Source organism: Diplodia seriata (assembly GCF_021436955.1).
Source record: "Diplodia seriata strain FDS-637 chromosome Unknown scaffold_5, whole genome shotgun sequence".
Taxonomy (NCBI): domain Eukaryota; kingdom Fungi; phylum Ascomycota; class Dothideomycetes; order Botryosphaeriales; family Botryosphaeriaceae; genus Diplodia; species Diplodia seriata.
This window is the reverse complement of record NW_027117312.1, coordinates 404,712-429,129: the sequence shown is the minus strand read 5'-3', so window position 1 is coordinate 429,129 and position 24,418 is coordinate 404,712. Positions and strand designations below refer to the sequence as shown.

The window sequence follows — 24,418 nt, the reverse complement described above, 5'->3', positions numbered from 1 at the left end:
TAAGACAACCCTCACCGCATACACGCAGAGAGTCAAGATCTTATCTTGCGTGACAACCCTTCAAGATGGCTCCCGAACTTCCCAGAACCTTACCTGCCTCGTGGTACACAAGCCAGGAGCTCTACAACCTGGAGCGACGCGCCGTCTTCTTCAAGGTAGTCGCGCTCAACTGCATCACTGCCTGTAGACATGACTGAAATCACTAGTCGTGGTACCTTCTGGGGCCAGTCACTCGCTTCCACGAAGACAGAATCACATATGAAGTCGCCCAGGTGCCAGTCTACGTCGTTCACGGGGAAGACGGCAAGTTCAAAGTCTTGTTGCACGAGACGGTCAGATATCGATCCAAACAGTCAACCCAGTCCCGCTGACGTATCGAAACCAAGGATCAAGAAGTACGCAGCCGAACGACCTCCACCGGCCTTCTCTTCGCTACCATTTCAGACGATGCGCCCGACTTTGATGACTTCTTTCCCGACCTTGAGCCTCTTCTCTCCCGTGTCGATTTCACCAAGCTTCCGCACCGTCGCAGTCTGAAGTACGAAGGGCGCTTCAACTGGAAGACCATGGTTGATGGCTACCAGGAATGCCTTCATTGCCAGTACACTCACCCTTCGTTTTCCATCTACTATCCTCCCACCTTCTACTCGGTCAAGAACTTCACGAACTTCTCCCAACACATCGCGGACCCCAAGAAGCCCGATGACGGCCTGTTCCTCTACTTCTTCCCGAACTGTACTCTCAATGTCTATGGCGGTGGGATGAGCTCCTTCCGTGTCTGTCCCACCGAAGATCCAAACATCACCCGCATGGAGTTCGACTACTACCATATGGAATCTGGCGACAAGTTCGAGGAATACTTCAAATTCGTGCGCCAAGTAGCCCTAGAGGACTACGAGCTTTGCGAGAAAGCCCAGGCGAATTTGGAGAAGGGTGTCTACGCCGAGGGTATTTTGAACCCAGAGAAGGAAAATGGCGTGGCTTGTAGGTACTTGATCCACACCAATCGGGCATCTGCTGACCCCTGTTTCCAGACTATCAAGGCCGTGTTTTGGAAATGGTGTTCGAACAGCACGGTCTCGATCAGCAAGCCGTAGAGGTCTGTTAGCATTTTGGCAAGGGGTTTTCCCACCCTTCGATCATTTGCTACCGCAACAGTCGCGAGATCATTTCGGATACAAGGCTTCCATCACTTTCTTTACAAATCCTTAAGACTAGAAACGCGTCCTTGTTACGTACGACTACAGCCACCCAAATCAATCTTGGCATGGCCAATGCACCTGTGGTGGCAGCGATAAACCAGGCTGGCATGATGGGGCTCGTGCTGTTTCACAAGACGAGCTAAAGATAAGCATCTGACAGCTGTCCGGTCCATCATCCCACCCTGAGCTTCGTTCTAAGGTATCCGTTGCATAAGCGCACAGTATGATTGGCCTAGGCTTACCTACAGGATGGAACTTGCGGATGCGGGATCTACACGCTGTTCCCAAACGGGAAGCGCGATCCAATCCCCGCATCATCTGCACATCAACGACTCAACGTCTGCTTGACGTGATCCTTAAAACACTTGGGGAGGGAAGTTGTGACCAAATCGGGATGCTACGTCGGCGAAGTACGCACGGTCTATCATGCGGACATCGAGTCGGACGAGCCGCCTGGCCATGTGTGACTTGTATATCCACGGCTGCTACGGCTGTCTCTGTCACCACCCAGATCAGCTTCGGGAACTGCGAGATTCATCATGGGTCTTTTCATCTCCGTGTTCTTGGCCGGGTTTCCTGCAATCTTTGCCCTCTTAGCATATAGGTACTTCGTCGGTGATAAGGGCGGTGCCAAGGAGTGTGGTGTGGCCGGTAGTACCACACCTCTCTCTCGGGACAATGAAAAGCTTGAAGCCTACCGAGCATCTGATTTCCCCGATGATTGGTTGACTGGTAGCGAACTGTTCGAGTTGGAATGTCGTGCAATCTTCAGCAAGGTAAGCCATTCTGGACGCTGCACTCCATCTCTGACAAACTCTCAAGCAATGGTTATACCTCACCCATCGGAGCAATTTCTCCAAGCCAGGAGACTATCACACCTTCCAGCTGGCTCGCTATCCAGTCTTTCTGATACTTGGTAAAGACCATGTCGTTCGAGCGTTCCACAACGTATGTCGACACCGCGCATATACCGTTACCAAGAAGAAGTCCGGGTCCTCTACTGTTTTAGGGTGTCGCTACCACGGGTGGAGTTACGATACTCGAGGACGACTTGTGAAAGCACCAGCATTCGAGGATATCGAGAGCTTTGACAAGAGCCAGAATGGACTCTTTGAAATCCACACTCATACCACTCGCCAAGGCTTCATATTCGTCAACCTGAGTACTGAGCATATCTCAACTCCAAACTTCAAAGTCGCCGACGGCCTGGCAAAGAGCTGGAGCATCTCTGAGCGGTCCGCTCCCCTCACCCAGCTCGACTTTGATGAAGATATCAACTGGAAGCAAGCCGGTATATTGCCAAACATCCATCCACATCAATCCATGCAGTCCAGCTGACGAGTCCGTCTTCCTCCCAGTGCACCATATGGAGAGCACTGGCTATGCAACTAGCATAAACCCCAGCGCCTGGCTGGATCTCACCTCCAAGATGCCATTCCTCTCCGCCATCGCCACCCAAGGGGCGCACTCGATCCTCGATCGCCACGGTTTGAGCTCGTTGCACGTCACATCGGGCGGCCGCTTCTGGTACACGCTATCTGCATCCCCCTCGTCTGCCACTCACACGACCTTCACGTGCCACGTCTACCTGAACTGGCCGGGTGACAACGCGCAAGCCGACGTCGCCATCCAGGCCATCAAAGACGAGATCCGGGCCCTGCTTTCCGCCGCCGCCACATCGCCGACCCCGTCGTCGTCGACGCCGCCAGACGCCGCGGTCGGAGCCTGCGGGCTTCAGAAGGCAATGCTGGATGAGCTGACGAAGCACCTGAAGGAAGAGAGGAGCAGAGGCAAGAAAGTGTGGCCGGCGAGCAGGGAGTCGTCTGTCAGCGACAAGTACAGCCAGGCCGATTTGCGTAGGTCTCACACACTCGCGAGAAGAGTAGCATGCACTGACGTTGATTTCATACAGTGTGCAAGCAGCTGAGCTGTCTGAAAACCACGACGGGTCCGGATTCGGGCTTGTGGGAGAGGCTTGGGCCGCGCAACGAGCTTGAGTGGTAGACGGAGAATTGGAACGATCCTCTAGCGTGGCGGCCAATGGAAGCAAGGAGATGGTTTCCCGGCCTGACGGGTATCTTACGTTCACAGGCTCTCATACATGATCGGGGAGCTCATACGTGTGATCAGTTCGTAGTGTTCGGTCTAATTGGAAGAATGATATGATGGTTCCTACGATGAATGATATATGACGAACATCTTCTTGTTGGACCGCTACATCACTACCTTTTCCCAAAGGTCAGTAAACAAAGCGTAGGACAATAATTAACAAGTGTACCTACATTGCAACAATTGAACGTGTCCCTGATTTTTAGACCCCAAAAGGCCAAAACGTTGCCTTGTCACGGATTGATTGACCCTCAGGCCATATCAGCCACTGTAGCCGCACATTCCAAAGCCACACGCGCCATCATTGTAAATTGTCCACGGCTGTGCTCTTTTTCGCCCCTAGATTATCCATGCTCGGCATTTTGCAAATCCTCAATGCTTTTTTTTTTTTTTTCAGCCTCATCCCTGCGAGGCGCGCAGCCGCAGGAACGAGGGCAACCCTGGCCCCCAGCGGCTAGCGTTGTTCCCGGCGGAGCCAAATTTACGGAAGCCATGATAGACTTCCCTGTATACGTACTAGGGATCCCAAGAAAGATATGCAGCGCACAATCCTTGCCGCTACTCCTTATGGATGCGACGATCAGCGCTTTCCCCGCGAAGCTTCCAGCATATCGCGACGACACTGCTAACCAGCAATTCCTTCCACCGCTCGTTTCCTAACTGATTCTCGTGAAGGGCACTCAAAATAACAGCGAGCGAGTCTTGATGGCACGGGCTTCGAACCACCCCGTACCACCAGCGTCGTACAGCGCATGACAAGCAAGCCATCCCACGAAAGCTCTCGGGCGTTGGGCCGCACTCTGGCCACCAGGTCGATACCTGCCGCAGCAGTGAGGCTAGACCGTGCAACCCAGCGGTTTCGAGCAGCTCGAGACACCGTGAGGCGACTTCGGTGTCGTGTCCCGGTGCCATCGATAGCCCACAAGTACTTCGCGTAGCACCGAAAAGCATCATGGCCCATGCTGGCTCTCTGCCCCTGCATCGTATGCTTTTTTCTTCGAGGCCCGGTCGCTGGTGAGGCGCAGCAGCACCCTCGGACGAATGGAGCATGGCTCTTTTGCGTATCCTGTGCGCTCCGGTTTCCCCCTTCTTCCGCCTACCTTTTTGCTTTTCCATCATGGACTGATGTGATCGATGATCGGCCTGCGGTAGATGGCAAAAATTAACGTCTCACGTACTTGGTACTTGGGCCGGATAAGTCATATCCCGAGTCCAGAACGATTCGAATTTTCTTGACCGGTGAACGGGGTGGATGCAGGTTGAGACTGTGTTCTGTGCTTTGGTCAGAGACATGAAAATTGGGGCACATGAGAAGGAAAACAAGAAAAACGCAAGCTCGATGAATAAGGTATACTCATACACGTGTCTGCGCTCAAGCATGCGAGTCATTAAGCCCGCCAAAAGCAAGACAAGGAACTTGCTTCTGGGCATCGCTTGGAGAAGACGAAGTAGGTATGCGGCACCGCCGACGGCACTGATCCCTAAGTTCCGTGATGAGACAAGACAGCTGTCTGTAATGAAGGTTACGCATTATTCAGTCTTCATCCCGCAAGGGCGAGGAGGAAAAAAGAAGCCAAGAAAGCAACAACCAATGACGGGGTGAAAAAGAAAAGGAAATTAAGCAACGCGCCAGCGAGCACATCATCACGGGTGGCCCCGCGCCGCCCGCCCGCCCGAGCCGTACCGCCCTTCTCCACTAACCTTCCCGCAACAATTCCCCATGACCATCCCGCCCAATCATTTCCCCCTCAACTCAGCGGAATTGCCTTCTCCACAACATGTTCGACTGTATTTCTTTTCTTTTTCTCACACTCTGCCGGTCTAGACCCGGAGACAGCCGCGGGTCCGTGATCGATCCCCCGACGATTACTTCCCGCTCCACTACAACGTTCTTGCCACGACTCAGTACGAGCAACAAGGCGTACTCTCGGAGAGTCAGGCCAAATCACCCAAGTCTCCACCAGGGACGTCTGGACCGGACTGCTCCCCGGGATCGACGACGCACGAACGCGACGAACACTAACAACTTGGCACACGCCCTGTCGACCGATTCGCGAATCCTCGATACGAGGCGAGTGTCGATGAGCGGAGCCGCAAAAGGCTCGGCAGACGTCTCTGCACTTTCCTGTCGACGAGCCTTTGCGGCTCCTGCGTCTCACTGTGTGTTGGCAGCAACCGGGAAAAAAGAAGGGACGGGGCGTTGAGTGATTGCTTTCCTCATCTCTCCTCAACCTTGGCACTCGGCGTCGTCGGCGTGAACAGCGCACGCAGAATTGGCGCTTCCGGAAGAGCGAATGGGAGCCGACTCTTCCCTTTCCATCCAGCCAATGGCGGAGAAGCAGATCGGTCAGTCAGTCAGTCAGTTAGTCAGTCAGTTAGTCAGTCAGTTAGTCAGTCAGTTAGTCAGCCAGTCTTCCATCTTCTCGGGGTTGCGGGCCTACGGCTCGGGAGTACCCGAGACAAGTCCTTCTTCATTCGTTCCCCTCCCTCCCTCACTCCGGGCCACACCGCAAGTGAGCTTCAAAAAGAAAGAAAAAAGAGAAGAGAAAGATGAGAAGATGGACGTCAGCGCCTAGAGCGCGGTTCCGCCCATTGGTTACTTCCAAATTAGCAACAAAAGGGAACAAAAAAGCCTTGTAGATTTTTTCTTCGTTCTCTTTCCCTGCAGGGCGGCGACGACGACGTGTTGTGGTCCACTCCACTACGAACCGGTGATTCGCAGCCCGCGTCTGCGGCCCGCAGCAGCAGTCATGCACGTTCGGAGTTGATGCACGGGATCCCCAATTTTTGGAAACTTGTTGCAAGAGGAGAACAAGAGAGAGAAAAAAAAAAAGAGGGGTAAAAAGAGCCATGGAAACAACCGCGTACCCGCCCATTTTGTCAAATGAACGGAACCAGGCTCGTCCAGCCGAAGAAGAAGTCCTGTTCATCCCGCCATTCCCCCTTTCCCCCCTCATCCCGACACCTACCGAGTGATGAGGATGTGGGGCCGTTTTTCTTCAATGTGTCTCTCCCCATCATCGAACAACAAAGAGTGGCGAGAACCGGGGATATGTGCTCTCTTCGGCCGGCGTTGCGAGCCGCGGGATATTGTTTTTGGTAGAGCCAATCGAACGGGATGGCTTTCGTAAACGCGTAAGCGGCGGTAGTCCCTTCGCTTCGTACCCTGTGTCGCGTGCAAAAAGTGGAGAAGGGGAGGGGGTGGGAAGAGGAACTTGCCTTTGAGGGGTAGTGGACACCGGGTAGTGGACACCATGTACACGGGGCTACTACTTACACAGCTACGGAGTACCTACAACGAAAGTACTTCCGACGGATCGCCTGCATTGGCGGCCGCTGCAGGGGGGAGGTTTGGGCTGGGTAGCTGGTTTAGGTAGGTGGCAATCAACCGGGCCCCGCTTGTTTGGACTAGGGGGCCATGCTCTCTGGCTGATTTCCCGATGGGCTGGGCCTAGATTTCGGCATCTGTTGCAGAGTACCTGAGGAACCGGCACTGGTGGGGACGGACTACCGGGCAGTCAAGACGGAGGAGCTTTGGAAGAATGTTGTATGCGTCCGTATGTTTGGTATCTCGAAAGGAAAAACAAAGTCTCTGAGCGACTGACCGATTTACTGTTCCCTAAGCCTCTCTTCCACCCCCGGCCGAGGACTTTTTGTGTGAAAGAAAACCCCGTCGTAAGAATGTTGGTATATAGCCGATGCCCGCCGAACCCATGTACAGTACAATCAATCAACCCGAATTAAACCAAACCAAACCAATCGTAGTCGTCTCTCGTGAATACGCAATGCTAGCGTAGATAATGGGACCTGTAATATTGCGGACGCCCCGTCGCATCTTCCGTCGTCTGCTCCACCGTCAGGCTTTTCATGATTCCCGGATGTGTCGCGAACGTTGGTTGGGGGACTTCAAGTCCAGTAACCCGGTCCCTGTTGCCGTCGGACGAGTTCCTCCCGCTCTCGACGACGGTGTCATGGCCGGCCGGCTCGTCGAAAAACATTTCTTCGTCGCTGTGCCCTGTATCAAGGCCTCGCGCCCCATGTCCGCTTCTGGTGAATGTGTTTGACGTCCGAGTCTCGCCCGATCCACTCTTGATGAACGACAGCGTTTTCAAGCTGATGATGCTGTCCTTTGCATTCATCCCCTTGCTCTTGTCCGCCGAGTTTGCGCCGTAGCTGTATTTGAAGTAGCGCGCGCCATGGGAAGACTTCCGAGTCGTGGTATTGTCGGAGAGGGTATGCGCGAAGAGAGCCTTCATTGCGGGAAACGAGGCGGAGATGATTGCCAAGTTCAGTTCGATCTGACTCCAAATGAGAATTGGCCCACCGGAATACGGGACGTCTGATGATTTGGCCCAAATCGATAAGGTCCAGAGCCGGAGTATGGACGCCAGCACTGCAACGAAGCCGACACTGAAAATGCCAAACAGCGCAATCCGTCTCGATCTGGGCATCTGGAGACGCGCAAGCAGCGGGACCGGTATCAAAATGGTGACCAAGTCGCTTGCGATATTGAAGCCCGCCTGCGCAAAGTACATGGAATGCAGGTCCCTGCAGGATCCGAGGCCCTCCATGATGATCTCGACGGTAAAGGCATCCGAGGGGTTGGGACATTCGAATGCGTTGACGAAGGTCATGGCAATGGTAAAGCTCCCGACTATGCCCATCATGGCGTAAATGACGGTACGGAACCATCTTTGGTCGCAGATGGTGCAGTAGAAACACAGGATCGAGAACTTTACGAAGAGGAGATCGACGAGATAAGCTATCTGGAAAGCGTACCCTGTCCATGGTCAGCACGAGCTAGTCACTGATCCAAGGATGTCGTATTACATGACTTCAGAGTGCCTTCAAGAGACTCGGTCGACTGCGCGCCGTTAGCACATGTAGAAAGCGATGCTTCAGTAAGACTGCATACCGATGACAAGGTGTAGTAATGCTTCCCTGAGCCCCATTTGACTTGGAAATGATTGATCACGGCTACGGCCCAGGTCATGATCTATGCGACTTGTTAGACAGGTCCTCGGAATTGAAGGGATAGTCCAGTCACGTACCATCGCAAATCCCATGAAGACATCGGAGAGACCGGCCCTCCTCAACAGATGGGTGTTGCAGTACAACCTGGGGTTTCAATCAATTTCCGCATTGAGGCGTCGACGGTTCGCAGACATACCTCAGAGCAACGACGGCGGTGGAGATAGTGGTGAGGGTAAATGCCGTCACCTCTATGGTTGGACCATAGTCGTTTGGAGCCATGGTGGTCGGGAGGATGAAGCTGAGCGAGCACGAGCGGCGAGTCGGTCGGCAGGAGGCATGGGAGGATCGAATGCTGGTACCGGGCGTGAGGAATAGGATGCGGGAGAGGGAGATCAGTTATTCTACCCGCAGCGGCGGGCGTCGAACAGCGGGTGCAGAATGCATGGGCGGGGAGCCCATCTATCTTCGACGCTGGGTAGGGAAGCTGGAGGCATACATACCAGGCTGTCCGTCCGGGAGACGGCAGCAGCCGGGGCGCAGCCTGGCTGGTCTGACCCCATCATTTGGAGATCGCCGACGAAGCAACGAGGGTTGATTGGCACCGGGCGTGTTCGCAATTTGCCCCCTGGTCATGGTGCACGAGACGCATGATGCAGGCCAATGCGGAGTGCCAGTCACTGCCCTTCGCAGCCAAAGCCGCAGCCGTTGTCTCTGTCAGGACAGCTCGAAACAACCCAAATCCTCACAGCAGGCCTGACCCGGCACAGGTGGAGCCACAGTTTCTCAGCTCGACGGTGCTTGTCCTCGCTCCGCAGTGGGTCGGCGTTGGCGGCCATGTGGCGCCCATTTGGCAACTAGCCCGCTGCGGCGCTGTCCGTCAGCGGAGAGGCTGCACCATCTTAGCCGCGCCCGGGTGATAGGTGCACTCCTTCACGTCGTACAGTCTGGCCGACCCGTGCGGCTAGCGTTTCATGGTGGTGCAGGCATTGGGACGAGCGCTTGCAACGAAGAGGATGCACCAGGCCACGACAGCGACTCGACTCGTGAAGCTTGTCGCGGCGCCACCCCGGCCACGCACTGACCAGACTTGCGCGGAATCTCTGCTAGCCGCCATCGGATGCCCTCGGCCGGCGGCTCGGTCATCGCTTGTCTTGTCCCCGCCATGGGCTTAGCAGCCGGAAGGCTTGACAGATGCGGGAGGCTTTGAGTGCGGCACAGGTGGTGGACTCGCACGGCTCGGTAACAATGATAGCGAGTTGGGGGCGGCAGCATCTTTGCTCGCAGCCGTAGATCTCTGTCGTATTAAAGATCGGCTGTTCACGAGTCTGATGTCTTCTGCCGTGAACTTCTTCCTCTGCCTGAGTATCACCGAGACCCCTCTCGGTCCTAAGACCAGCCCTGCAGGTCAGTTGGATTCTGCCGGAGGACCCGTCCAATAAACATTTGTAACCATTATTGCTGACTAGCCGCCGGAACTCCAGAGAGCGAGCCACGAGGAGCAAAACCAAGGATCGCAAGATCGGCACTTTTGATTCGCAAGCTGCTTCGTCAATCGAGAAATGGCGAGGCTTGGGAACTGTGGCGCTCGCCTCCTTTTATGGGCGCTGGCCCTAGCTTCATGGGCGGACGCAGCTCCGTCGCAGACCAGGTGTAAAAGCCCTATCGTTCGTAAGGAGTGGTGAGTTGTTTCGGAAATCCCGAGCGAAGGGCTTGGGACGCCTTGCGGGACCAACGGGAGGATCTGCAGGGTTGGAGGCTGAACATGTCAGTTTACTGAACAACCTTCTCCAGGCGCACGCTCGGTAATGACGAAAGGCTCGAGTACCTGGATGCCGTGCAATGCTTCCTCACGAAGCCTCCGATCACACCCAAAGCCGACGCGCCCGGCGCCGGCTCGCGCTTTGAAGATCTCGTAGCAACACATATCAACCAGGTATGTCTATAGCTTCTGACGTCGACACAGCAAGCTAACGTCATTTTTGACCTTTGATATTCACTACACGGTCAGTCAGCCCCGTTTGACCGTTAGAGATTTCCCTAGAGCCGAGGTCGGAGAGGACGATCCGTGCAGATCTCAACATTAGTCCGCAAGGAGAACTGCGCGTGCAGTGAATGTGCTCATCGAGCTCGGCGTCCTTGTGTGGAATCCAACTGCCGTGCAGTCCCGGCAGTCGCGCTGATGGTCAAAGCCGGATCGCCAGTCTGCGGGGCCTTTCAATAAATCCATCATGTGCTAACAGCTGTCGTACAGGGTCATTTTCTCGCGTGGCACCGATGGTTCACCGCGACATACGAGAACGGCCTTCGCAATGAGTGCGGTTACACGGGAGCCCAACCGTACTGGGACTGGACTTTGGATGTGACGTCGCAGACAGACTTCGTAAATTCGCCGGTCTTCGATCCTGTCTACGGCTTTGGGGGCAATGGACTGGCGATTCCAGTCAACACGTCGGATCCGCTCTCTGTTCCGGGACGCACTGGTGGAGGGTGTATTCAAGATGGCCCGTTTGCAAACTTGACGGTCAACTTGGGCCCTCTGAGCGATCTCAGCGGCAATCCGCGGTGTCTCGCACGCGACTTCAGCCCGTACTTTGCCGGACGATACCTTGCGATGAACCAGACCCAATTGACCCTGAGTCAGGCCGACTTTGGCTGGTTCGACAGAGTCGTGGAAGGCGGCCCGTCATTCGACGCATCTGGCGTTCACGGCGGCGGCCACTATGGTGTTGGTGGGACATACGGTCAGATGGGAGATCTGTACGCAAGCCCAACGGATGTAAGTACTTTTGAATGCGTGGTAGATAAAAGACTGACAAGCATGCAGCCTATCTTCTACATGCACCACGCCAACCTCGACCGAGTGTGGTGGTCATGGCAGGCGATGGATCTTGAGGCGCGACTGACAGACATATCCGGGCCGATATACCTCATGGACTACGACAATGCGCAGGGAGGAAATGTCACGCTGGACTTCCCGATGACGTTAGGTGTAAATGCGGAGAACGTGACGGTTGGAGATGTGATGGACATCAAGGGCGGTGTCCTCTGCTACGAGTATGACCAGCTGTACGAGGCGGGGCTCTCTGGCGCCAAGGCAGGCTGATGCAGATGAATAGAAAACCATTGGTGTCAATACGCAGAGTTCGGAGTGAGCATGCCGTGGTTTTGATGTTGTGACGGGAGACCAGGAGAAGCCTGCTAGTTTGCAACGAGCGCGGTACAACTGGCGGAAAAGGCGGCAACGACTTTTGGACGGAGAGGCGCTGCGAGGCTGTTCCCTGCTGCAGATCGCGAGTGGTTGTGGTGGTGTTTGCGGCGGTTGGGCCCTGAAGCGCGCGAAGGGCAGCAATCGGCCCGCGCTCGGGCGTCATCGCCGAATGGAATCTTCCTGAAGCCGCGACTCCAGCCTGCTCTCCACGACTTTGCGCGCATATCTTCGGCTGTGCTTTCGTCTACAACCCGCAGGCACTCTTCGCACGCGCATCCAGCACCCTGCTTCGTTCCTGCTGCCGATTCCTCCTCCACCCGCTGCCTCCAACGCAACAATGGCCGATCAGAGTGCGTGTCACCCCGCGCGAAGCTGCCTAGCCGCATGCTGACCCGTCCCAAACAGAGCGCTCCCGTGTCTTCTTCGACATCCAGATCGGCTCTCAGCCCGCCGGCCGCGTTGCCTTTGAGCTTGTAAGTGCTTCGAACCCTTTCGCGTATAGCTTCCAGCAGCGCTGACCCTTCGCAGTACAATGACAGTAAGCACCCCGTCGTCTCCGCCTCACCTTAGCCTCGTAATAACCGTCGCCTGTCACAGTCGTCCCCAAGACCGCCGAAAACTTCCGCGCCCTCTGCACTGGCGAGAAGGGCGATGGCCAGTCCGGCAAGCCGCTGCACTACAAGGGCTCTGGCTTCCACCGTGTCATCAAGCAGTTCATGATCCAGGGTGGTGATTTCACCGCAGGCAACGGCACTGGCGGCGAGAGCATCTACGGCGAGAAGTTCGAGGATGAGAACTTCGAGCGGAAGCACGAGAAGCCTTTCCTGCTGTCCATGGCCAACGCCGGCCCTGGTACCAACGGCTCCCAGTTCTTCGTCACTACCGTGCCCACTCCCCACCTCGACGGCAAGCACGTCGTCTTCGGTGAGGTTATCAATGGCAAGTCGGTCGTGCGCCAGCTCGAGAACCTGCCCACCGTTTCCCAGGACAGGCCTGTCCCGGAGCAATTCCCCATCATCGCTGGTATGCTTTCCCTTCCTTGCTTGTGCACGCAATAGATTGATGCTCAATTTTCTTTTACAGACTGCGGCGAGCTCACCGGCGAGGACTACGAAAAGTGCACCGAACGCGCTCCGGACAGCACCGGCGACCCCTACGAAGACTTCCCAGAGGATCAGTCTGAGGAGCTCAACGCGCCTCAGATTGCGAAAATTGCCGCCGAACTGAAGGATATGGGTAACAAGGCTTTCAAGGGTGGTGATCTCCACCTCGGTCTCGCCAAGTACCAAAAGGGTCTTCGCTACTTGAACGAAAACCCCGAGGTTGTGGAGCAGGATCCTCCGGAGACCAAGCAGCAGCTGTCCTCGCTCCGCTTCCAGCTGCACAACAACAGTGCATTGCTGCAGAACAAGCTGAAGGACTATGAAGGCGCGAACAAGAGTGCGACTTATGCGCTCGAGGTCCAGGGTACCTCCGACGCCGACAAGGCCAAGGCGTACTTCCGCAGGGCCCAGGCCCGTGAGGCCCGCAAGAATGAGGAGGAGGCGATCCAGGACTACGAGGCGGCTCAGAAGCTTGCTCCCAACGACTCGGCAGTCCTTAGCGGCCTGGCCAATGCCAAGAAGAGGCTTGCGGAGTTCAAGAAGAAGGAGAAGGCAGCGTATGCCAAGTTTTTCTCTTAGGAGAATCAAAAATGGTAGGGATTAGAGGCAATGATATCCATCACAAGAGTACGTGCTACCCGATGGTTGCAAGCTATGCATAGTGCCGGCGTTTGAACGAGCGGGGTGTTGAAGGCGTCTACAGGGCGGGAGGATATAGACTTGCTGCGGGGCTAGTCACACCGAGTACAAAAAAAAAAGACTTAATTTACGGGATCTGAAGTTCAACTATGATGTCCACTCCAACATCACCTATTCTGCATTTGATCTATAGACTAAGTTCACATCAGCCGACCTTATCTTCTATACTATCGTCGTTTCCACCGAACACGTATACCCGGAATGTTTACGTCCATTTTACGTGTTTATTAGTAAGATGCTGCAGCAACACCTCTGAGCAACCTCGTAAAACCAGCGACTAGCACACTCTACACTTTCCGGCGCCGGCTGTTTCCGCGCTGGCGCCGACGTACGGATCGTCAAACAGAAGCCCTTCGATTTGGCATTCCAGAAGGAGTCAAACGAGGCGGCGGCGCCGCCACATCCGGAGTGTGGCGTTTCATCTCATGACCCTTTTTTTTTTTTCGACGGCCGCTCCCGCTCCGTACCACGCATCGCCGTCGTGTTTTTGAAATTAAGGGGGGACGGTCGCTTTCTGACCGGACGCCTTTGCTGTCGCTGACTGGAAGAGCGAGCTTGGAGCGATGGCCTGGTGACCGCTACACGGGACACGACGACCTGTAAGCGTGAGTGTTGTTATCTGCGCGCTTCTGCGCCGCTGTGTGGGGTACTTTGGGGTAAAGAAGATGGAAATAAAAATATGTGAAGAATACTTTTCTTGTGGCAGTTGCTGTCTTCTGGGCGTTGGATTGGCTCGAGAACGATTGGTTATTCGTTTCTTCTTCTTCGGTAAGTCATGGAGCAGGACGAGAGGCAATCGTGGATCTTCCAGCTCGGAACGTAGAACGTAGAACGAATAAAGTTGAATGATAATGGGAAGAGACTTCAAAGACGACAAGGATCTGGCTTGCCGTAGGGGGTGGCCGTTCACACCTCAAGAATACAAGCTACATGGAGCAGGTAATGGTGGTTACAGATAAGTCCAAGTGATTGGTTAGAGCACACCTGTCGTCGTGGGTGTTGATTGGACAGCCAAAGCGGCAGGTCGATTGATCAGCTTCCACATGAGAGGATACATAGCTTGACCATCACTCCCGATCTGCCAAATTTCATCTTTTACAGCTTTCGTATGAATGAAGCAGTCGCAACCAATAGTGCCGGATTGGACCAACTACTGGGCCGTGAGGGCGCGTAGTGACACAGTGGCTTACCCATCAGCCCGAGTACTTTCATCCCCTCGTATGAGGTGCGGTCGTGGTGTCGTCTCAGAAATTTGCTTACGGATCATTCCCCTGTTCGGCTTGCTTGCCGAAGAGGGGGGCACGGATACGCCGATGCTTCCGCGCGTTCTTACGAGTCTTCTGTTTCACGGCCTCTTGAACGTCTGAAGGGTCCTGTTTCGACGGGCGCTTCGTTTTCCGATGCACCCTGCGTTTCGGCCCCCCCGATACGTTCGAGCGAAGATGGGCACCAATCCATAGTGTGCATTTGCTGGAGATAAAGGGACTGGGTTCGTGAGGACGATCTAACAACGGAAACATCAGCGGGCGGGGACAGATCGTGGATCAAACCAGTGTCAATTGATATATTGCAGATTTCTTTCCTTCTTCGCAACAATTTCGAAAAAAGCTTGAAAAAGATTCACCCCCTGATAAGCCTCCTGCCTCCTAGCCCGCGAACACCCGAAACTCCATTCCCTCCTGCCGGAAGATGCGTGGGCTGATTTTCGGAATCGGACATGAACTGAATATCCATGGGTGAGACGGAAAAAAAAGGGAATCCATATGGATGGGGGCGCCGATGAATGCTAAACCCCAACGGCCTAATCCAACACAACGCGGTAAAAGGAGTCTCCCTAAGACACCAGCGCAAGGATCAGCGCCTGAAACACGTCTTATTCATGCGTGTCCAGAATGTGACTTTTCGTCCTCTGATTCCATTGGCGGCCTAATTTGCACGACACCCTGAGATTCGGTCCCATCAGGACTCTGCGCTGCTTCTCTCCGACTTGATGCGCTCAAATCTTCCTCGGCGGCTGCGGAAGCGGGTTGCTTGGCGGGGGTGCCGGCCTGATCGGCAATTGCATGGGCTGACCGCCAGACAATTGGCCCGCACTGCTGGTCCTAGCTGGATATTGTGGTCTACCGTCTCGCGAGTCTTGGCTACCGGTTGAGCGTGGCGTGTTCGAGGTGGGAGTGTGTCGACCATTCGAAGCAGAGGACGGCGTCGGGCTGTGGCTCGGAGAGTTGCGGAGCTGCTCACGCATCTTAGCAGATGCTGGTGTCGGCTGCAGATGAGATTTGCGGTTCTGGCGCTCCATCATGCTGACTGCCCACGCCTCAAGGTCGACCGGCGTACGCTTAGCGGCCATAAGGAAGGGATCCGTTTCCTATACGAACTGTCAGCTGAAGGTGAAATGGTTAACGGTGAGTAGGCACATACATATAGCTCCCAAGGCGTTGGCCGCTCATCCGGATTCTTCATCAGACAGCGATCGATCATTTCCTCCAAGATCGAGGGGAAAGCGTCGCTCTTAGGAAGTTTAGGCGCGGGCTCGAGCACAATCTGTTGCAGGAGATCCAGAATGCCCTGCGGTCCACCAGTCTCATCGTCCGCGTCGCTGTTGAAGGGGAATTTGCCAATGGCAAGCTCCATAAGGGTCAATCCCACGCTCCAAACGTCCGACTTGACCGTGTATTTTGCGCCCTGAATCCTCTCCGGGGCCATGTATGTGCCGGTACCGACGAACGTCTCCGCGACCGAGCCTTCGAGCTCACTCGAAACACCAAAGTCGCAAATCTTAATCTGGCCTCGGGAATTGACCAGGATGTTGGACGGCTTCATATCGCGGTGCATGATCCGGTGCTGCTTGTAGAGGTACGAGAGGCCGCCTAGCACTGCTTCTGCAATCTTGCCAAGCACATCAACGCGGACGGGGCCGAAGTGCTTCGAAATGCCGTCGAGCGAACTGCGGTCCTGTCAGCCTTTGTCAGGGTCCTCGGGATCCGTAGATGACCTTACCCGCAATCCATATACTCCATACACATCACAACATCACCCGATTCATTCTGGAAGGCGCCATAGAACGAAACGATATACGGACAGGCGCAGTCGTGCATGATGCGCAGCTCGCGCACAATACGCTTGCGGACTTCGTTCTTGGCCTCGACGTGGATAATCTGAGCGGAGAATGATTAGCAACCGGGAGAGCTTCGAATTGAGGCGGATAAATGCACTCACCTTGCGGGCCATGATGGCCTTGGTGGCGGCATGCTGGACCTTGCTCACGGTTCCTCCGTTGCCGTGGCCGAGTTCTCTTATCACGATCAAGTCCTCCGCTCTCAGGTCCAGCCTGAACTCGACGCCAATCTCCAGCTGGCCGGCGGCCTTGTCGTCGTCGCGGCGCGATCCGGGCACCTGAGCGTCGGCACCAGACATGGCGGGCTTTGGTGCGGCGGCACTAAGAGCCAGACCCTTGACGTTCTTCCGCTTCATGGTGCGGACTTTGAACTGAGAATCCGCCATGATGGGCGCGTGGTTGCGTCACTGTGCTCGGTGGGGTGTGAGGGGGCGGTGGCCGCAGAAGAGGTCAGGAGTTGAGATGCAGCGGCGGAAGAGCTGAGGGCGCTGCAGCGGCGGGAAGGCGGTGCGCCAATCGGGAGTCCGCTGGCGAAAGGAGGTACCGGGTGTGGTGCCCGTCGGGCAGGGCGCCGACTATTGGATTGCCGCTTTGGGCGCGACGGTGGGTCCGGGACGAGGCAGAGTCGCTCAAGGGCAGCAGCACGAGGCGTGCTGTTCGGGTGCGAGCGAGCGAGGAGACAACGGCGGGCGACGGGCTGGAACCGGATTTTGGGCGGTGGTGGTTAGCGGGCGTTTGCAGTCGAGAACGCCGTGACGCGCTGGCGGCGGCGTGGGGCACGGGGCGTGCAGCGGGCGGCGGCTCAATCAGCGTGCGAGCAGCAGGTCGACAGGCGTAAGACGGCGACACTGGTTCCTGCAGGCCGCGCCGCGGGCGCGCTGCTATTTGACTGAGACGGAGTCGCCAGTCATGAATATCACGGACTAGCGCCGGCGGGGCTGTTTCACTGCGGAGGCTCCTCTCTGCATGATCCGCAGAATCAGCACTCGCTGCTCAGAGCGCGCGCGGGTCGCTCAGGCTTCAACGCGGCCACGTTCGGTTTCACGTCGCCTGCGGGCGCCGGCGATCCTGCAGACGAGAGGCACTGCGGTTTGCGCGTGCCGTCGCCTGGCAAGCGAGGTGATGATGCGAGGCCGTTACGAGGAATTATAGCTGCCGGGGCCATACGACACGGCGCACAGAGGCTGCCCGCAACGACTCCCGCCGTGGTCTGGCTGCCGGCCCTGAGGCCCCGGCCCGAGTCGCCCGCTTATGTCAGCGCCCAATCCGGCGGGCGGTGAGAAAAGGCTTGGCGCGCCGCCGCCTTGGCGCCCTCAGCTTTCATGTTCACGCTGGCGTCGCGGTGACCAGCGCTACTGCGAAGCCGACAATTCCATCGACAACACGCGCCCGAGCACCTCGGCCAGCCTCCCTGTCGCGCCCACCGCCCGGCGCACCGCTTCCGCGCCACGTCAGCTACACACGCCTTGCGACTCCCCGGCCGATCGTAACTTCACAACATGGCGCATCCCCTGCTGGACACCGCCGCCGAGCTGGGCAGCGAGTCGGACGACGGCGATTACGACGAGGAGAACGCCCCCCAGAATGCCGAGAAGCCGTCTCGCAACCGACGCGGCATCGACGATTCCAGCGAGGAGGAGGACGAGGACGACGATGAGGAAGCGGCCGCCGCTGTAAGTGCTTGCCCCACCATCATCCTGCCATTGCGTCAATATGCTCACCTTTTGTCCGTGCTAGATCCGGGAAGGCTTCATCGTTGACGAAGAAGAGGAAGACGAGGATGAGCGGCGCGCCCGCAGGCGCGAGAAGAAAAAGAGACGGCGGGCCGAGCGCGAGGAAGAAGAGGCTGCCTTGGACGAAGAGGACCTTGACCTCATCGGTGAGACTGTTCCTCGGGAGCAGCCCACTCAGGTATACACTCGCGTGACCCGGTTGAGCCAGCTGGTCCTGACATACCACAGTCCAAATTCAAGCGCCTCAAACGCGGCCACAGGGAAGAGCGAACGGAACGGGCCCCCCGCGGCGTAGACGACATCTTCTCCGACGAAGACGAGGACCTCGGTGACGGATATGACGAGAGACCGGTCCGACGAGAACAGAGGGGCGGCGTTGCCGATGAATTCGCCGACTTCATTGAAGAAGATGTCTTTGACGACGAAGAAGGCTTGCAGGATGAGGAGGACCGAGAGGTTGCCAGACCTGGCAAGAGGCCCGTTGCCGGTGTCGGCTTTCCGGAAGCTGGATTGGACGAAGCTGAGATGGAGGATTACCGGAACGCTTTCGGTGATGGCACGGAATACGACTGGGCCTTGGAACTTCAAGAGCAGAAAGATGAGGAAGATGTAGGAGACGAGAAGCCCTTGGAGCTAAAGGATGTCTTCGAGCCGTCCCAGCTTGCTGAGAAGATGATGACGGACGAAGATAACGAGATCCGCTTTACCGATGTCCCTGAACGCTTCCAGCTTGCTAGGAAGCCTTTCAAACCCCTGGAACTTGACGAGGACGAGATGGCAAACCGTTTGGGTGTAGAGTCCCTTTGGGTGTCCAAACTTCTCTGGCCCAAGAAGCGCCTTAGCCAGAGCTGCGAACAACCATTCCAGAAGGCCGTTCGCAAGGTTCTAGAGCTCATGAATATCGAGGATCTGGAGGTTCCCTTCATCTTTAACCACCGGAAAGATTACCTGATCCACTCCAGCTCCCAGCAAGACCAGGACGACATTGACGCAAATGCTGGCCCTCAGAGACTCCTTACCCAGGCGGATCTATGGGAGATCTTTGAACTGGATTTGAAGTTCCGGGCTTTGTCGGAGAAGCGCGAGGCTCTCATAAAGACGTACGACACTCTGAGAAGCATTTCAAACGTCGAGGATTCCGTATTCGAATTGCTCCTTGCAAAGGCCGAATCGATTGAGGAGATCCAGGACATTCAAGACTACATCCACTTCACGTACTCGGCTCAACTCAAAGACGTCAACACTATGGAGGCTGAAGCCGGTACTGGTGTCCAGAAACGGACGCGTGGTGGTAATACCGTCTTTGAGAGGATCCGGGCGAGCAAAGTCTACAATCTTGTTCGCGCTATTGGCATCACACCTGATGATTACGCGAAGAACCTGCAGAAAGAAGGCCACCGTTTGTACCCTGAAGATCCTCAAGAAATGCCGGAGGATATGGCCGATCACCTTTTGGACCCTCCGGAATACCAGACTTCCGCCGTGGTCCTGCGCTCTGCAAAGGCGATGTTTGCGGAAGAACTTGTCATGAGCCCCCGGATGAGGAGCATCATGAGACGCACGTTTTACACTGCTGGTCTCTTCGACATATACCGCACTGAGAAGGGTCTCCGCAAAATCACCGAGGACCATCCTTACTACGAATTCAAGTATCTGCGCAATCAGGAGTACACTGCCATGGCTAGAAGACCTGAACTGTTCCTGCGGATGCTCAAGGCCGAGGACGAAGGCATGGTTGAAGTCAAGGTCCGCTTGCAGAATTATGACAGGATCAAGGAAGAGTTCAGGACACTACTCAGCTCAGATGGAACCAGCGACCGTGCTATGAACTGGAACAAGTTTCGTTCAGAGATCCTGGACATGGCTTTGCCCAAACTCGAGAGAATCATCGCCAAGGGTGTTAAGGAGACCGTCAAGGCGGAGTGTGAGAACGCCTTGGCTAGACAGTGCAAGGACAGATACGCGGAGAAGTTGGATCAGGCGCCGTACAAGCCGAAGGGAATGCAGCTTGGTACCATTCCCAGAGTCCTCGCGCTCTCCAACGGCAACGGTATTCCTGGTCGCGACGCTGTCTGCTATGCCTGGGTTGATGAAGAGGGCCGTGTACTTGAGCAAGGAAAGTTCAACGACCTCCGACCTGGAAACAAGGAGAAGTACATTCCTGATGCCAAGGATATCGAGGACCTCGTCGAGCTCATCCAGCGGCGGAGACCCGATGTCATTGCTGTATCCGGCTTCTCAGTGGAGACGCGCAAGCTCTACAAGGACCTCCAGCAAATTGTGGATGACCACGATCTCCATTGTGCTGACTACGAAGACGAGGATGGCAATGAAAAAAGCGACAAGCTTGAGATCGTCATGGTCAACGATGAGATCGCGAGACTGTACCACACCAGCGACAGGTCCCTTGTGGAACATCCTGGTCAACCTCCCTTGGTGAGGTACTGTATCGCACTGGCTCGTTTCCTGCAAAGCCCGCTGAAGGAATACGCTGCTCTCGGTAAGGACATCATTTCGGTCGCCTTCGACCCGAACCAGATTCTGCTTCCGCAAGACAAGCTCATGAAGTACTTGGAGATGGCCATGGTGGACATCGTGAACCTGGTTGGTATTGAGATCAACGAGGCTCTCACCGATGCTTACCTTCAAAACCTCATCCCGTACGTGTGTGGTCTTGGACCAAGAAAGGCACAGCAGCTTCTCAAAGTCACCAACCTCAACAGCGGGGTCGTATACACAAGAGACGAGCTTGTTGGCGATCCTGAGAAAAAGATTCTTCCAGCCGTTGGTCCCAAAGTCTGGATGAACTGTGCCAGCTTCCTCTACATCAATTACGACCCCACCGAACCAGAGTCGGACTATCTTGACTCCACTCGTGTGCATCCCGAAGATTACGATCTCGGCCGCAAGATGGCTGCGGATGCCCTCGAAATGGACGAAGAAGATATCAAGGCCGAACAGGATGAGAACGGCCCCGGTGCGGTGGTCAAGAGACTCATCCGTGAAGATGCCCAAGAAAAGGTCAACGACCTGGTCCTGGAGGAATATGCCGAGCAGCTGGAGGCGCAGTTCCATCAGCGAAAGCGAGCCACCCTCGAGACCATCCGCGCCGAACTGCAGGTGCCTTACGAGGAGTTGCGCAACAAGTTCACCTATATGACATCTGATGAGATCTACACCATGCTCACCGGAGAGACTCGTGAGTCGCTGGCCGAGGGCATGATCATTCCTGTCAAGATTCGGCGCGTCTTCTCTGACCATATCGAGGGCCGTTTGGACTGCGGCATGGAAGCTATTTGCAACGAACCTGAGTTCCCCAACAATGTTGGGGGGGAGCGTGGCATTGACCCGAGGCAGGTGTTCCAGCAGACCCAGACTGTGCAGGCAAAGGTTACCTTCCTCAACCGTAAGGCGTTGTCATGTCAGGTCTCTTTCAACGAGAAACAGCTCAAGGATGGTCACAACCGGCACATTGATCGCCCTCGGGGCGAATGGGCTGATGATCAAGAGAGGAGCGACAAGGATGCGGAAGCCAAGGAGAAGGAGAGTAAGACAGGTCGCGCTCAACGCGTCATCAAACACCCTCTCTTCCGGCCTTTCAATGCCGCTCAGGCCGAGGAATACCTTGGGTCCCAGGGCCGGGGCGATGTTGTTATCCGGCCTTCTTCCAAGGGGTTGGATCATCTCGCTGTCACTTGGAAGGTGTCGGACAACATCTATCAGCACATCGATGTGCTGGAGTTGGACAAGGAGAACGAGTTCAGTCTGGGACGTACCCTCAAGATCGGTGGCAAGTATACCTACAGCGATCTCGACGAGTTGATCGTGCTCCACGTCAAGGCCATGGCCAAGAAGGTCGATGAGATGATGACGGATGAGAAATACCAGAGTGGCAGCAGGGCGCAAACTGGTAAGGATTTCGCTTCAAGAACCTATAGACGGAATTTGTTGACACGATCCCACAGAACAATGGCTTACGACCTACACCGAGGCCAATCCCAGGCGTAGCATGTACGCTTTCTGCATCAACCCGAAGTTCCCCGGGTACTTCCACCTCTGCTTCAAAGCGGGCCAGCAAGCTCCTCTAGCTTCCTGGCCTGTGAAGGTTATTCCGAACGCTTTCGAGCTCCAGAAAAACCACTACCCAGACATGCGTGCGCTGAAGAACGGCTTCAAGCTGCTCTTCGCGAACAACGCTGCTAGGAAGCGGTAAATGGGGCATCCAATCGGACCTTTGAATAACTGCTGGTTCGGTGTGGGGCATGAGGTTTAATTTGCTTTTCTTTCTTCTTCGGAGCGATTACGATTGTTCCCCTTCTTCCTTTTGGCGTTTTGATTGGTTGAAGACCGGCGATTTGCATGCCGATGGCAATGGGGGGTTCACTGCAGCCCCACGTGGGAAAAAGAAAGATCCCGGCCCCAAATCCAGTATACTACTCAGCTTTGAGAAGTTTGGGCGTTTTTTTCTCCCATTTGTTTCAGTCTTTTTCGGGGGCTTCGGCCTGCTCACGATGTTATCGCAAGTGGCAGGTGGAGGGCATGCATTACTAGCAGCGGGCCGGCTACGGAGGATGAAAAGAAAAATATCAAAAAGTATGTACATCAGATTCAGAGCAAGGGGGTTGGTTTTGCTTTCCGGAAAAATGAAGTGGGATGACCGAGCAGTCTGTATTTCGTAGCGCCGTCGTGTGCTGCTGTGTGTGGTGTTTTGCAGAAAGGGGATCGAACTTTCTGTGCCTGGACTATGCATGCCTGCGTGACGCCAATGAGCCGCATCACCAGAGAGAGAACTTCCTAACAAGCATATCTTGGGCCTGTACTACATCGTTGTCCCGCTTCGGCTAGGCAGTTGCCTTCACGATTCTGGTACCAACTTGGGCTCTATTCGCGCGCACATATTGCGTAAGCAATCAGATTTAGAGGAAGTATGAGGAAGTGGCGAAAGATTAGAATGAAGGGGTGATGGGGCGTAGTACAAAGACGAATCTTTGGGCGGAAGGCATGAAAACGGAAGGATGCACGAGACAAAGAAGTGTGATGGAGACAGGGATACGACATGGGTGTGTCAGCCAGTAACGGGCTGGAGTTCACTCTTGGCCCCTTTCTTCACTGATGCGCCGAGGTTTCAGATCATCGACGCCTAGGAGTCTCATGTGTTCGAACGGCCGAGGGTAGGATTCGGCGGGTTGGCAAGGCCTGACAGGTATTCGTGATCAGGCGCGAATTGATAGTGCGTAGATGAAACCGCCTTTGCACGATGAGCTCAGCTTCCAACGTATCTGTTCAATGATCGAGTAACGTGCTCTCCGTTTCTCGATAAGAGCCAATTGCAAAGTGTTTCAGCGGCTTGGTCAACAGAAATTTGGGGGTTGCAAAAGTACCTAGTCAAAAGTGGCTACGAGTCAACATTCTAAGTAAACAGATAATGCCAAGGTACTTACTTAGCGGCCACATATTTGTAACAACACTATAGATATCGCTCCCTTGCGAAGTGAAGATCCAAATGTCCATCTAGATTACCGTTTTCCTTGCAGCCTTCTGGCACATCTTTGTAAGGTAGAGGTAATGTCATACAGGATTTTCACTCATGTTTAACGAAGCGCGCGTCTAAATTGATGCGCACGACCAGAATCCTTACGCGCATCGTTCTTTCGGGCGGCTGAATGGAAAATCCTACGAGCCTCGGCAACTGCGTTGCTGCTACGAACGAGCCGCACTAGCATAACATTTACAATTCGGCAATCTTAGAAACGACAGAACGGCCCGGATTAGAGTAGTAGAGCTCCGGGCCTCTAAACGCTCCGTGGAAGATATGGCAAGTCCACTTGCGGACAGGTTTTGCTTCTATCTGTGCTGGCCTCGGCGGCACTTACCTGGACGGCCGGTGGAATCCGACAGGAGCAGCCCCGTGGACATGAGCCGTGGGGCGATACATGTTCCTTGGTATGGTCTGAGTAGCCTTGCGGTTGTCGAGGTAACTTCAACGGTCGGGGACGTTGGTAGCCGGTAGGGCAGCAAACCGACAGGGATGCCGTAGACGAGTCGGTGAGTACACGCTGCGGACCCACCACCAGACCTTGGTTTCAGCACACTGCTGGTCCATTCCAAACGAGACGTCGTTGTGAATGCTCCGGACCCGGAAGATTGGACGGGCGTAGATTGGGCAGCACTCGGGTAGGACGGGCTCAACCGAGATAACCAGGGGCCAACATGCGCGCATTTGACGACGAGCCGGCGCCGCGGTGCGTGGATGCGCGGCGTCGTCTGCGGCC

General features: G+C 55.4%; 7 protein-coding genes across 7 annotated transcripts; 5 read left to right on the top strand and 2 right to left on the bottom strand.

Annotated features, from left to right (window-relative positions):
* Nucleotides 1–65: 65 nt before the first annotated feature.
* Nucleotides 66–1,212, top strand: SLS55_005133 (uncharacterized protein; the record flags this gene model as incomplete). Its single annotated transcript, XM_066776584.1, has 5 exons — nucleotides 66–155; nucleotides 207–332; nucleotides 387–984; nucleotides 1,035–1,099; nucleotides 1,159–1,212. The coding sequence occupies 5 exons, from the start codon at nucleotides 66–68 to the stop codon at nucleotides 1,210–1,212; spliced, it is 933 nt and encodes a 310-aa protein (XP_066632426.1).
* Nucleotides 1,213–2,127: 915 nt separating this feature from the next.
* SLS55_005132 (uncharacterized protein) lies at nucleotides 2,128–3,129 on the top strand (the record flags this gene model as incomplete). Its single annotated transcript, XM_066776583.1, has 2 exons — nucleotides 2,128–2,132; nucleotides 2,532–3,129. The coding sequence occupies 2 exons, from the start codon at nucleotides 2,128–2,130 to the stop codon at nucleotides 3,127–3,129; spliced, it is 603 nt and encodes a 200-aa protein (XP_066632425.1).
* Nucleotides 3,130–7,099: 3,970 nt separating this feature from the next.
* On the bottom strand, nucleotides 7,100–8,564 carry SLS55_005131 (uncharacterized protein; the record flags this gene model as incomplete). Its single annotated transcript, XM_066776582.1, has 5 exons — nucleotides 7,100–8,091; nucleotides 8,142–8,175; nucleotides 8,227–8,307; nucleotides 8,363–8,429; nucleotides 8,482–8,564. The coding sequence occupies 5 exons, from the start codon at nucleotides 8,562–8,564 to the stop codon at nucleotides 7,100–7,102; spliced, it is 1,257 nt and encodes a 418-aa protein (XP_066632424.1).
* A 1,318-nt stretch (nucleotides 8,565–9,882) lies between these two features.
* On the top strand, nucleotides 9,883–11,388 carry SLS55_005130 (uncharacterized protein; the record flags this gene model as incomplete). The annotated part of the gene is made up of 4 exons (XM_066776581.1): nucleotides 9,883–9,935; nucleotides 10,077–10,218; nucleotides 10,537–11,061; nucleotides 11,110–11,388. 4 exons carry the CDS (start codon nucleotides 9,883–9,885, stop codon nucleotides 11,386–11,388), a joined length of 999 nt encoding a protein of 332 aa, XP_066632423.1.
* Nucleotides 11,389–11,830: 442 nt separating this feature from the next.
* On the top strand, nucleotides 11,831–13,175 carry CPR6 (peptidyl-prolyl cis-trans isomerase cpr6; the record flags this gene model as incomplete). Its single annotated transcript, XM_066776580.1, has 5 exons — nucleotides 11,831–11,843; nucleotides 11,899–11,966; nucleotides 12,022–12,031; nucleotides 12,091–12,516; nucleotides 12,577–13,175. The coding sequence occupies 5 exons, from the start codon at nucleotides 11,831–11,833 to the stop codon at nucleotides 13,173–13,175; spliced, it is 1,116 nt and encodes a 371-aa protein (XP_066632422.1).
* Nucleotides 13,176–15,436: 2,261 nt separating this feature from the next.
* On the bottom strand, nucleotides 15,437–16,799 carry STE7 (MAP kinase kinase (MEK); the record flags this gene model as incomplete). The annotated part of the gene is made up of 5 exons (XM_066776579.1): nucleotides 15,437–15,528; nucleotides 15,633–15,663; nucleotides 15,717–16,242; nucleotides 16,296–16,453; nucleotides 16,515–16,799. The coding sequence occupies 5 exons, from the start codon at nucleotides 16,797–16,799 to the stop codon at nucleotides 15,437–15,439; spliced, it is 1,092 nt and encodes a 363-aa protein (XP_066632421.1).
* Nucleotides 16,800–17,912: 1,113 nt separating this feature from the next.
* SPT6 (Transcription elongation factor spt6) lies at nucleotides 17,913–22,359 on the top strand (the record flags this gene model as incomplete). The annotated part of the gene is made up of 4 exons (XM_066776578.1): nucleotides 17,913–18,086; nucleotides 18,151–18,324; nucleotides 18,375–22,056; nucleotides 22,112–22,359. The coding sequence occupies 4 exons, from the start codon at nucleotides 17,913–17,915 to the stop codon at nucleotides 22,357–22,359; spliced, it is 4,278 nt and encodes a 1,425-aa protein (XP_066632420.1).
* Between the last annotated feature and the right edge of the window lie 2,059 nt (nucleotides 22,360–24,418).